The 13,561-nt window shown below is 49.3% G+C and overlaps 1 protein-coding gene across 6 annotated transcripts in view; it reads left to right on the top strand.

Annotated features, from left to right (window-relative positions):
- GDAP1L1 (ganglioside induced differentiation associated protein 1 like 1) overlaps positions 1 to 13,561 on the top strand; it is a 38,384-nt gene that overhangs the window by 18,816 nt on the left and 6,007 nt on the right. For 5 of the 6 annotated variants that reach the window (XR_013996282.1, XR_013996283.1, XM_081096669.1 and 2 more), the window contains 4 exons: positions 5,837 to 6,029; positions 7,103 to 7,276; positions 11,956 to 12,053; positions 12,841 to 12,955. Coding sequence is in view for 4 of the 6 variants with exons in the window: in XM_081096669.1 (XP_080952795.1) it covers positions 5,837 to 6,029; positions 7,103 to 7,276; positions 11,956 to 12,053; positions 12,841 to 12,955 (580 nt within the window). In the remaining 2 variants the exon portion in view is untranslated. The remainder of the gene's footprint in view (positions 1 to 5,836; positions 6,030 to 7,102; positions 7,277 to 11,955; positions 12,054 to 12,840; positions 12,956 to 13,561) is intronic. The other variant, XM_081096670.1, reaches the window with a different exon arrangement.

Genomic DNA, 13,561 nt, shown 5'->3' with positions numbered 1-13,561 from the left:
TAACACATCTTCTTAGACCAGTCCAGATGAGCTGTGTTTTGTTCTTAAAGGCACAGATAGCCTCTCGACCACTTCTCAGACTCAGGGGACCTAGGGGGCAGTTGGTAATACAGCCTGGTGCTGAGTTATTGGGGTTCCCGCTTTCGGGGGAGTGGGGGTGAGGGCCCAGCACTGCGCCTGTAAGACAGGAGTGCCTCTAGGGGCGTAATTCCTAACCCAGGGTAACCGTCGTGTTGTCGTGTTTGTGGGGCATGGATTCAGCACCATGGTCAGGGCCCAGCATTTAGGCCCCATTGCCTGTCCCTGGAAGATCCTTTTGTTCCATTCACTCATTTCCCAGATGGAGAAACGGATTCTATAAAGAAAAAGGGCCTTGGAACCAAAAGATTTGGGTTTGGGTGTTGGTCAAGGCTCAGTTTTATATACTGGAAAATGGGGTAATAATGATAGCTACTTTAATTCCAACCCCTCTAGGGGTTGCTGAGAGGTTTGTTGAAGAGGCAGTGTGACTACTGTTCTAGAATGGCACTGCTCAAACTTGGTCGTGCATTGGAATCACTGCATGACCCTGGTTAAAGCACAGACTGCTGGGTCCCACCCCAGAGATTCTGACTCAGTAGTTCTGGCGTGGGACCCAATGTACCGCATGTCTAACAAGCTGCCAGGTGATGCTGATGAAGCCCACAGGTGAAAACTGCAATCTCACCATTCTACTCAGAAGCTTGTAGTGGCTCCCCAGGTCCCTCCGGGAAAAAGCCTGCGTCCTCATCATGGCTTCAGGCCCTATTGTAGGTCCACGGTCTTCCGTGGGAGTGATCCCAGTTTAGGGTATATAGACTCTGAGGCCAGACAATCTCTAGTGGGATTACCATCGTCCTCAGAACTTGCTATGGGACTTTGGACAGGTCGCTTGTCTCTCCAAAGCCTCAGTTTTATAATCTGTAAAATGGAGCTAATGGCAGTACCTTCATCAGAGGGCTATTTTGATGGTGAAATGAGATGATGCACAAAAAGTGCTGACAGCAGTGCCTGGCGTGGAGTCAGGCTCTGTTACTAATAGGTGTTAGGATGTCGATAAAGTACTAGGTACAGGAGAGGTCACATTAACCAAGGTCCCACTGGGACTCGTCCATAAGTTTTATACATGCATGGTGAACACCTACTGTGTGCCAGTCTCTGTGCAGGTTGTTGGGGGTTTGGAGATGAATCAGCCTGATCTCCAGATGTTAGAATCTCCTCCCACCCGGAACCTTGGGAGCCAGGTCCCAGTGGTGGGAACTGGATGGGAGACAGAGGGATGGTATGAGAGCCTGGTTCAAGATTGTCCTCATCCTCTCAGAGTTTGCCCTTGTCTTAGATTTACTTGTGGGGAGCCCCTGCCAGGAGTAATAGGCCCAGGTCTGGGTCCTGCCGTGGGCCAGTCCTGACACCCAAGATGGAGCAGGTCTCCCAGAAGCCCCCTCCCAGATGTGGCAGCAGGAAAGTAAATGACCTCTACCTTTGCCTTTCAAGCTCTCGGGCACTGACCCCCAGCTATGTCCATATTGCTGCACTTGACCATTTACCCCACCGCAGGAGGCCCACAGGTGAAAACTGCAATCTCACTCTTCTGCTCAGAAGCTTGTAGTGCAGTGGTTCTCAACCTTGGCTGCACATTAGAATCCAGAAATCAGGATTTTAAAAAGATTCCCAGGCGACTCTAATGTGCAGCCAAGGTTGAGAACCACTGTTGTAGTGGCTCCCCAGGTCCCTCCGGGAAAAAGCCCGAGTCCTCATCATGGCCTCAGGCCCTACTGTAGGATCCTAACTTTGCTTGGGTCATGGACCCCTCATCAGTCAGGGGAAGCCCCTGGACCTTTCTCAGAATAATGCTTTTAACTGAATAAAATTATATACACAGGATCATTGGGTTAGAAGGGAAACCAATTGTATTGAAGTGCAGCTATTGACATATTTTTAAAACAAATTTGTTATGTAATGACATGTTTCTATATTAACCCATTATATAACACAGTCTAGTGGCAGGACTGATAGCAGCTGTGATACTGAAGTCGTGATAAGTGTAACTGGCACAACTGTGAAGTTATGAAGATATCTGACTCCTAGGGCTGACAATATTCCAGGCATGCTAACACTACCATGCTTTATCGCCTACACTCATAACTGAAGAAAAAGCTAAATGTCAGTTTGAGATTACTGAAAATAAACATGTAATATTTCCATCCTAGTTCAAGGACTCTCTAAGTTTATTCCTAGAACCCTGGGTCTGGGAGTCTCAATTATAAGCCCCTGTGCATGGTCCTTTCTGTCCTCTTCCCCGTCCACCCTGCTCCAGCCACACTGGCCTCCTCCCACACATCCTTTTCAAACACTGCAGACATGCTCCCACCCCAGGGCCTTTGCACTGTCTGTCCCTCTGCCTGGAACAGTCTTCCCCAGATCCCTGTGTGGATCACTGCCTCACTTCACTCAAACCTTTGCTCAAAGGTCACCTTCTCAAAGAGGCTGCCCCAATGGATTACCCTATTTAAAATGATCACCTGTCTCCCTTGTACCCTGACATCCCCAATTCTTACCCTGATGTATTTTTTCTTTTTTCTGTTGCACTCACCATCTTTTAACATATTCTGTCATATTAACTGTTTATCTGTATTCTCTCACTAGAATGTCAGCTTCCTGAGGACAGACATCCTTGTTCACTGCTGAGTCTCCCATACTTAGAACAAGACCTGGCACAGAGTAGGCACTTGATAAATAAGTGTTGGAAAGTGATGAATTTATAAGCCATAGGTGTTTTTTTTTTTTAAGGTATTTGATTCTGTCAACCTAAAACTGCTTTAAAATATAAATTTTATTAATTTAAAACCAAGGTATTTGAGATAAATAAACTAAGGCTCAGAGACTCTGTCTTTTGCAAAATCACACAGCAACTAAATGCCTGGGAAGAGACACCAATTCAACCCATCACAGTTGCCTCAGAAACAAGGGCTTGGTGAGGGGGGACAGTGCCCGACCATGACAGTGAAGAGAATTTGCCCAGAGATGGCTGATGTCTGGTCACACTGAGTGGTGACCACCTAAGTCTGCTCCGGCCCCCAGGAGGCAGAGATGGCAGATGGCCTTGGCGACTGCATGCCCTTCCCCTGGGCCTGGCTTCCTCCTGCCTCCCCTCCCCTGCAGGATGGCGCATGGGCTCTGGCCTTCAACTCAGCTAAAGGAGAAAGTCTCCTTGGCCGCTTGCCCATGTGACCTGAGGCAGCTCCAAGCAGGACTGTTACACCTCTAAAGATAGTCCCCTCCCCAGGCAGCAGCCCCACCTGGCACCCTCACTGGAATCCCAGGGCAGGACAGATACCCTGCCAGGACAGAGGCCAAATGTCTGGACTTGCCAAGGGCAAAGGCTTGGTTTGGGTTCTGTTTCCATCCATTCAGAGGCCCCAGCTTGGCCCTGAGGCTGGATGACTGGGCGGAGCCTGACCTCTGAGGCAGGAGGATGCCAGGATAGGCCAGAAGGGAACGGGGCGGTTTGGCTTCAGCCAAACTCCAGCCTCAACCACTCTGGGGCTTCTCCAGGGCAGTCACTGCCCATGAGCTCAAATGTACACATACATAGGCATTATCACTCATGCATACTCACTCCTGTCCACACTAATGCACACGTGTTCATATAATACTTGAAGACTCACACTTACTGGTACACTCATCCATATACACTCATGCACACATATGCACACACAGACACACACACACATTTGCTCATTCACACAGTTGCTACTCACGCTCAGGCACACACACTAACACACCCAGACCCAACAGATACACCCCCGGGTGCTCACTCTCTGCCACGATTCCTCCCCTTCTCAGACAGACCCAGCAGTTCCCTCCCACGGCCTGTCTCCTGCGTGGTCTGAATGTAGTGTCAGCTCCCTGCAGGGCTGCAGCCCCTCGTTTTACTAATGAGAAAGAGGCGGCTCAGGAAGGGGCAGTGATAGCTCTAAGGTCACACAGCATTGACATGGCAGAGCCAGGGTGAGGATTTGAGAGCCTGCCTCCCAGTGCCATCTGCAGGACCTGCTCTGGCTAAGGCAGCAAATGAATTTGTGAGTGAGTGTTGTGAGTTTCGGTGCCAATTACCTCTCCCTCCCCACAGTCCACTAAACAGAAAGGGGTGTTCATGTTAGCTGTGAGCATGGGGCATGAAGCACTCTAAGACATCAACCAGGGGTTGTGGTGTGTGTGTGTGTGTGTGTGTGCGCACGCGCGTGTGCATATGTGTGTATATGTGTGTGACATCAGCGATGTTAAAAACCATGTATTAACCTCCTGTCTGGGACTTTACCCACATCTCCACCTTGAGCCAGCCTGGAAGTGGATTAAATTCCTCATTTCACAGAAACTGATCAGAGGGGTACAGTGACTTGCCCAAAGTCACACAGCAAATAAACAACAGAACCAGGTTTTAAGTCCATGTCTGTCTGCCTTCAAAACCTAGTCCAATGCAAGTAGCTAAGATACATTACCTCTACTGTATGCCAGGCACTGTTCCACAGGAACTAATTATCTAATTCTCACAACAGTCCTCTGAGGGAATTGCCATTGGGACTCCCATTGGTCAGGTGAGGAAACTGAGGCACACAGATGTAAAGCTATTTGTAAAGCCAAGTTCAGCAAGTAAGTGCTATAGGGATTTGAATTGACACAGTGTGGCACCCAGCCCAACCTTCTGAACATGACCCCATGCTGTGTCTTCTGGGTCTTTAACTCCGGACATCAGGGAGGGAGGCTGGGGATGCCCAGTTCCCAGAGCTTCCTATTGGCTGTGGGACACTGATGCTCAGGAGGGGTGGAGGCACTTGCCATCTTTTTGCGGGGGTGGGGGGGGGCCCTTGGGTAAGTCCAGCCTTCTTTCTGAGTCTCAGTCAACAGGAAGGGGACATTTGGAGGAGGTGATTGCTGTTTTCCAGCTCAGAAATTTTGGGCTGGGTTAGGACATGCCCCTACTTCAAGGCTCTCCATTAGCTTCTACCAGCTCAAATGTTTGTCTGGGACCCTCTGGAGACATAGGAGGAAAGCTAAGGAGGGTGCAGATCCAGGATTCCCTGGAAGGAGCCCCCAGGGCAGAGAGCGCTGGTCTGGAGGGTCAAGAACCATTGCTCGCAGGTTTAGGTCTGCCACTAAATTGCTGTGTGACTTTGGGTAAGTTACTTACTCTCTCTGGCCTTTAGTTTTCTTATCAGTAAAAATAAGGAGATAGTCCCTGCTCTGCCCTCTTCTGGGAGGCTACTGTGAGCATCCAGCAACCAGATGGGAAGGTATTTGGGGACAGTAAAGGGCTCGGTAGATGTTGGCAAGTTCTTTTTTTCCTCATTATTTCCCCTCAAATAATTTGAAAAATTTAGCTGCTGACGATAAGAATTTCTGCAAATTTCCTGACCGACTCCTCCCCTGGAGACCAGGCTGAGAGTCCAATCATGATAATGATAATTGGGAATTGAGTGCCATCTATACACCAGACACTGGATTGGTACTATTAATACTTCCATTTCACAAATAGGGAGACTGAAGCTCAGAAAGTTTAAGGAATCTGCTCAAACATAGCAGAGCCAGGAATTTTATCCCCAGGTATGCCCAGCTGTGAAACCCAGCCCCATAACCACCAGGCCCTAGGCCCCTGGGAGATAGCCCCCCTACCCAGGGGCCCAAGAATGGCCTGGAAGAAACAGTGTCCCCTCCTGTGTGTGACCTCTGACCTCCCTCCCCACATGCCCAATCCCACCTGGGCAGAGTTTCCCTGTGTGTCCACCTGCCTTCCCCGCTCTGACCCTGGCCCCTGCAGGTGCGGCTGGTGATTGCAGAGAAGGGCCTGGCCTGTGAGGAGCGGGATGTGAGCCTGCCTCAGAGTGAGCATAAGGAGCCCTGGTTCATGCGGCTCAACCTGGGTGAGGAGGTGCCCGTCATCATCCATCGCGACAACATCATCAGTGACTACGACCAGATCATCGACTATGTGGAGCGCACCTTCACAGGAGGTATGGCTGCCGCCCCCACCAGAGGCCCTGCAGGTTCAGATGGGGCCCCAGAGCCTTGGAAAGCCTTCGGAAACCCACTGGAGCCATGGGCAAGGCTCAGTCTCCCTCAAGATGAATCACGGGCTCAGATACCCCTAGGAACTGCATAGCCACAGATCTCCACAACGCCCCCACTCTGGTACTACTACAGAGAAAGGGCATGGTCCAGACACCCTCCCCCTTGAAGCTCTGGGGCTATAGCTTCCTTCCTCAAAAATTCTAGAATCACAAGCATGGCCACAGACCCTTGGGATCCCCTCGGGCATGAACAGTCCCCACAGTCAGGGTAGAGATCTTCCAAGGATGCCAGGGCACCAGCAGGCCCAGCCCCCTGAAACCTATAAGCATAGTCAGGGCCGTGGACTCCAGGAAGCCCACAGACATGGGCCCAGATATCCCAGAACCTTGCAGACAAGAATAGGGCTGACACTCCAGAACCCCATACAATCCTATGTCCCCTTCCCTCCCTCCCTCCCTCTGGCCTTGCTTCGGTTTGGGAGCTCACAGCCCACAGTGGAAGCTGCAAACAGCAGCTGAGAGGGGATCAGGGACCAGACATGCACAGTTTAAAAAGAATATGAATTAGTTGCCAACATTTAAAAATCAAGGAGTTCTAATCGATGTGCTTTCCCTCTCTCTTCTACTCTCTCTAAAAGTCAATGGAAAAATATCCTCGAGCATTAACAATAAAAATCAAAGAGAGTTGCATTTTAAACGTCCAAGTTTCCAGCTTCTGTTGAAGGCTGGCAGGAAGGAGCCCAGGCTCCCGCCTGCCCCTCAGAGGACAGCTTGGAGGTCTCCAGCGAGGAGGGGTGGTGGGCCGGACCACTGGGATCCCCTGTCAACTGGATGAGGACTGTATCTCAAGGAGTCCGGGAAAGGGTGTGGGCCGGGGACCTCTGGGCCACAACATTTTGGATTTCCAGGATGCTGGGGTTGGAAGTTGGGGTGCCAGAGGTTGGCCTCTCTGAATCAGGGGCAGGTGGCCGAATCAGGCCTCATGCCGCTGGTCCAGCCCCGGCTGTGTCTCGCAGAGCACGTGGTAGCCCTGATGCCCGAGGCGGGCAGCCCACAGCACGCACGGGTGCTGCAGTACCGCGAGCTGCTGGACTCACTGCCCATGGATGCCTACACACACGGCTGCATCCTGCACCCCGAGCTCACCACCGACTCCATGATCCCCAAGTACGCCACGGCTGAGATCCGCAGTGAGTGCCGGGGCAGGTGCACCAGCCCCTTGCTCACCCCCTTCCTTGCCCGCCTGCTCCCTTTCAATGGGAGCCCTTCTCCTCTTGCTCTCACTGGCGTATCTTACTCTCCTTTTCCCTCCTTCTCTCCTCTCTCTGTCCCTTTCTGTCTCAGTTAATCTCTCTGGGTCTCTCTCTCTCATTCGTTTTCTCTACATCTCTCTGGCCTTCCATCTCATTCGCCCTGCATTACACTGAGTGTCTCTCCCTTTCTTGCAGTCTCTGCCTCTCACATCTCCTGCCCCTACTCTTGTCCTGCCATCCCATACAGAGGCTACAAGGCTGTTTATCTCCCTAGAATCCTGTCTTGTTCATGGGAATTGGGCACCTCCCCACAGGAGTCCCAGCCCCAGACACCTAGGGTTGGGGCCCAGGGAGGTCAGGGCTATGGTTGGTGGCCCAGCATTGAGTGACATCAGTGTTGGCACCACCAAGGAAGGCTGCCCAGATATGGCAAGGCCCCCTATAGGGTTTCTGATTTCTAATTCAAGCATCACCCATGTGCTGGTAGCCTGGACGTGCCCATGGCCTAGTTCATCCTTTTGTTTCCAGCATCCAGTAAATGGGGGTTAGATTAAATCAGAGTACCCATCAACAAGTGTTTACAGACTTTTGTCCAGGCTCTTTGCAGAAACCATGGGGTCCTACAGACAGACAAAGCATGATAATTCGAAGTAGATGATAGGTGCCCGGTAAATGGTCACCCCCTCTGAAAGGAATAAGTTTAATGTTTAAAGATGGGAAGGGGGAAGATTGTGGAACCCAAGCTCATCTTTGAACAAGATTCAGGATTTATCTATATTGTCCCATCCCCATTCAATCAAAAATATTTATGAGGTTTTTTTATTACCCAAACCCTGGGCCGGGGGCTTGGGACAGATGAGGACAGACATAGCGTCTATCATCCCAGGGTCACAGTTCCATGGAAGCAGGAAGACAAATGACCAGGTAATTATACCCTTCCTGGACTCCTTAGTGTGGGATAAGTAAATTTGAACAACTTCTCCAGGACAGTCTAACCCTTTATATCAAACATAGAAAGGACCAGATCTTGGAGATTATCCTGCAGTTACATTTGGGTGTGTGCGCCAAGAAGTATGTACATGGATATTCATTGCAGCACAGGAAGTGCTCGCAAGAGGATGGAAGTAACCCAGTTGTCCATGAGTTGGGAACTGGGTAAATAAATTCTAGACCTCTCACACAATAGAATACTGTGCAGCTGTTTAAAAAAATAAAGAAGCATATAGAATGCTAAGATGTATTAGAGAGTAGGGAAAATAAGTGAAGGGGAGCCGAAACCGGTTTGGCTCAGTGGATGGAAATTCGGCCTGCAGACTGAAGGGTCCCAGGTTCGATTCCGGTCAAGGGCATGTACCTGGGTTGCGGGCACATCCCCAGTAGGAGATGTGCGGGAGGCAGCTGATCGATGTTTCTCTCTCATCGATGTTTCTAGCTCTCTATCTCTCTCCCTTCCTCTCTGTAAAAAATCAACAAAATATATTACCAAAAAAAAAAAAAGTGAAGGGGAAAAAAACATCAGTGTGCTATTTAGCATATTTAGAAAGAGGTTAAATTAGATGCACAAGTGCTTGCAAAGCAAGGAGTATTTCTGGAAGGATGCATGAGAAGCTGCCAGTAGTGCTTGCTTTGGGGGAGTGGAAATAAGGGACTACAGAATGAGAGATTTACTCTTCACACAACATTCTTTAATGTTGTTAGAATTTTTAAACAAATATGTATGCATAATCTGTTCAGAACCAAACTGTTTGATAAGGAGGCTGTGGGAACATAGAAGATGCCCATCCCAACCCCTGGGGTCATGGAGGATTCTGAAATGCAGCAATGTCCAGGGATGACCCACATCCAGGGATAAGTTAAAAGGGGAAGGAGAAGGAGGGTCCTTTCAGATTCAAGGGTAGGAGAGGGCATGGTGTGTTCTGGGGACCGAAGGAAATTCAATGTGGTTGCAGTATAGCCCAAGGGTGATAGTGTGAGTCTGGGGAGCAGGTCTGGCAGAACTGGAATTTTATCCAAAGAGCAGTGAGTGGAGAAACAGTGGTGGGAAGTGACATGATTGGATCTGCATTTTACGAAGATCACCCAACTGAGAATGGGCAGAGCAGTCAGGAGGTCCTGTCAGCTAGGTGAGCAATGATAGTGGCCTGGACTAGACAGAGGTAGTCCCTAAGTGTTTCTGGAGGCTGGAGATGCTCCCCCTTCCTACTCTGGGCCATTTGGAGGTACCTGGAAGGCAGTGGGGGGTCCAGAGCAGGCCAAGCCTGCTTCCTCCTTTGAAGAGGCTGAAAGGATCCCAGGGCTCCAGCCCAGCTGGAGAGGGGTGGAGAGACCTCACAGGATACAAAAGTCCAAGGTCTTCCCTTGGCCTGGTCTGTTTCCCTGGTGTCTGAAGAGAGCCATAGGGCAACCCCAGTGACTAGCAAGAGAGAAGATGCTGTACTTGACCTTCAAATTCATAAAACATCAATGAGGCTTAATATAGCCCCAAAGTGGAAAGATCTGGGAATGTGTTTATTGGGTTTTTATCAGGCCAGGAGATAGGGTAGTGAATGGAGAAATCTCAGAAGTCAGAAATTTAACAACTTTTGTATCTGTTTACTTAAACATTTCATTCATTCATTCATTCATTCCTTTATTCATTCAACATTCACTGAGCACTTTCTGTGCCAGGTCTGTACTGGGTTTTAAGAGAACAGAGATAAATCTGACATAGCCACGTCTTTCCAGAAGCTCAGATTCTAGTGGGAGACACAAACATCCAGAGATAAGTACATGAGCATCAAATCTCCATGTGCAGCAGAACAGGTTGTACACTGCACAATCCAGGGGGCACTTTTCTCATAGACGACAGCGTGAATGGAATTGTGCGTGGCAGCTCTGAGTAGTGTGTCTGCATTCTCTGGCAGAAACCTGCACCATGTACACTGGATGGCTAAGGCACTGAGTGATCAGTTTTCCTAGAAGATCAGGAAAGGCTTCATGGAAGAGGTGTTCTTATGCTGTATCTGGAAGGGGATTTTCAGGAATACAGAAGACTATTCTGGGAGGAAGAAGAATGTGAGCAATGGCCTGGAGGTTTGAAATGGTCAAGCACATTCAGGAAATGTTAAGTATTTACTAGTAGAGTGGCTAAAATATTACTGTCTGGAGATAGGGACAGTTGGGGGAGCTCAGTGAAAGATGGAGTCAATGTGGGGAGAAGAAGTGGATCCTGCTGGGTCTTTTAAGACCAGTTGAGGAGCTTGGACATTATCTGAGGGCAGTGAGGAGCCTGGGACGGGTTTTAAGTAGGGAGTGGCATGATCAAATGTGTTTTGAGGAAGATGTCTCTGCCAGAGTGGGAAAGGGCTTAGAGTGGAGAAAGTGCAGGTGACAGGGGTAAATCATAATCATCCAAGCAAAAGATGAACAGGGATAGTGAAAAGGTTGAAAGGGAGAAGGTAAGTATGAAAAATATTAAGGTGAAGAATCAATAGGACCTAGGCTGATTTGGTGTGGGGAGGAGGGAGATGGAGGGATTGAGGACAATCCTTAGGCATCTGGCTTTGCTTAGTGTGTGTGGGGATGCTGCAGTCTGGGGAGAATGCAGGGAAGATGATGAGATTGGTTGGGCCAGGATGTCCAAATTGAGTTGGGGCCCAGGGGAGGGGGCAGAGCAGGATTGAGGTGCCATCTCGTGCTTGATCAACCATGTCCAAGACTTATTAACCAAGAATTCCAGAGAATCCTGCCCCAATAAGGGAACAGAACCCAAGATCTTATCCCACTTAATATTTCCACCTCCTCTTGTAAAACCCATAATTCATAGTTAACACTTTCAAAGTTAAAAATTTTCAAAGTTAGATTATAGGACACTACCTTTCTCCCATTAAGGATAATTCTCAAGATGCTGGCTTGAATTCCCATCATTGACCTACTTTCTTTCACCCTTGCCTTTTTGGCATCAAGGTCAGTTTTCCAAGGAAAGTTGGGTCATCGAGTCCCTAAATCTTCGGGGAGGTTGCCTCACCATAGGTGGAAGTTTCAAGACACCAAAAGTCTCTTACAGTTTTTCTTGAAATAAACAAGTTTTTCCTTGTGGGGGTTCAATGAATAAACACTAGACCAAGAATCAGGCAGACCCATGTTCAAAACATGCTTGTTATTCGTGTGTGTGGAACATTATTTAGCCCCTCAGAACCTGTTTCCTCACTACCGAAAGGGTTTGGGGGACACACTAAAGTAGGAGTTTTTCCAAGTTTAGCATTATATTCATGCCTGACAAACTCCTGATCATCCCCAAGAATAGAGTGGCCTCCTCAGTGAGGTTTCTTGACGCCTGTCCCCCAGGCAGGCGGCTCTGTGGGTCCCACAGCATTCTGTCCACTCTTCATTACAGATTGACCATGCTGTTTTATAGGGGTTTCTTTAGATGTCTGTCTCTCCCACTATCCTGAGCCTCCGGCAGGTTGGCATCTCACCCATCCCTATGTTGCAGCCCGTTGTGCCTACCAAGTGTTGGCTGTTGATATTGTTACTTCCCAGACCAATGTGTGCATGGGACCTATTCCAAGTCTGTGGGGGAAGGGATGGGGTACACTGAGTAGCAGAAGGACAGGACCTTTCCTGTTCTTTCCCAGGACATTTAGCCAACGCCACCACGGACCTCATGAAATTGGACCATGAAGAGGAGCCCCAGCTCTCCGAGCCCTATCTTTCTAAACAGAAGAAGCTCATGGTGAGTGCCTCCGGCCCTGCTCATTCCTCTTTCCCACCATCTTTTCCATGGAAAAGGACAACTGGGAGAAGCTGGTCCTAGGTGGAGGATCGTTGGTGACATGAAATGGGAAATCCGTTGTTTGCTTTTCCAGTCCTGTCTCCTCTGTCATTTACTGGCTATTTGACCTTGGGCAAGCCACTCCCTCCTGGAGCCTCGGTTTCCTCATGTGTTGGGTGTGTTCTTAATAGCAGAGCCTGCACTGGACAGAGGTTCTTGGGTACTGAGGGAGTGTTCTGAGGAGAACCCAGAAGGATGGGAGGGATGGAAAGAGGAAAGGACCAAGTTCATCTATTTCCACAGGGAGCTCTGGAGCACAAATGGCACCACAAGGTCCATCCCCCTTGAGGCCAGGGGCCAGCCTTTTATACCCTTATATCAATCAGCCATTGGCTACAGATTGCCTGGCGGGGGGTTGAAGGGTTGAGAGGGTGTGGGATAACCTTCCAAGTATTTCTGGGCACCTCCTCATTGGCCAAGAGCAATTCTCTGGAGAAGGGTCAGCTATGAGCCACTATCAACCAACCTTCATAGCAGCTGGTGTATGAGAGTACCAGCCCATGAAAGGGATCTGGGCAGGACAGCCAAGCTTACAGGAATATTGTGAGCTCCAGCTGAGGGTGCTATGATAACAGTGGGCATCCTATACTCTTGAGGGGATATTTGGAGATTGGATTTGCAGAGCTGGTCATCCCAGCTCTATTGAGGCCAACTCAGCTTCTCTGGCTCCTGCCTACCCTGCTCCTAGGCCAAGATCCTGGAGCATGATGATGTGAGTTACCTGAAGAAGATCCTTGGGGAGCTGGCCATGGTGCTGGACCAGATAGAAGCCGAGCTGGAGAAGAGGAAACTTGAGAATGAGGGTGGGTACCAGCCCTGGGTAAGGTGGGTGCTGCTGCCCATCCACTCTTCCCCACCCTGACCTTGACCAGACCAGCTTTTTTTTCCCCAAAGATCTCAGAGGACCCCCTCCCAGGGCTAGGATCATGGGTCATGGAGTCAGGCAGACCTAGGTTTAAGTCTTAGCTTGGCTACTTACTGTTGAGTGACCATGGTTCAGGTACTTCACCTCCCTGGATCTCAGTTTCCACATGTAAACTGAGGATAATAATAAGACCTACCTAAGAGAGATGATGAGAAATTATATAAAATAATACATGTAGAGTGCTTAGATCACTTAGCACACAGTAGGTATTTAATAAAGGTTGGTGAAGATATGATGGTGATGGTGATAGTGATGGTGATTTTTCCCCTGATCAGATATGAATATTATGGCTTCTTTGTGCTGCAGCCAGACATCCAGGCTTGCCCAGACTCTCTGACCTTGACTCTTTCTGTTCTCAAGTGGCTCTCTTCTCTGGATCCTGAGCAGACCAGCTTCATTCCCACCTCCATACCTTTGCTCCCGCAGTACTTCCAGCCTGGAGGACCCTATCCACCCTCTCCTTTTTCCTCTTACATAACATCTC

This window comes from Myotis nattereri (assembly GCF_964212035.1).
Source record: "Myotis nattereri genome assembly, chromosome: 8".
NCBI lineage: Eukaryota > Metazoa > Chordata > Mammalia > Chiroptera > Vespertilionidae > Myotis > Myotis nattereri.
Note: the sequence above shows the minus strand (reverse complement) of the source record. Positions and strands in the feature narration are given on the sequence as shown.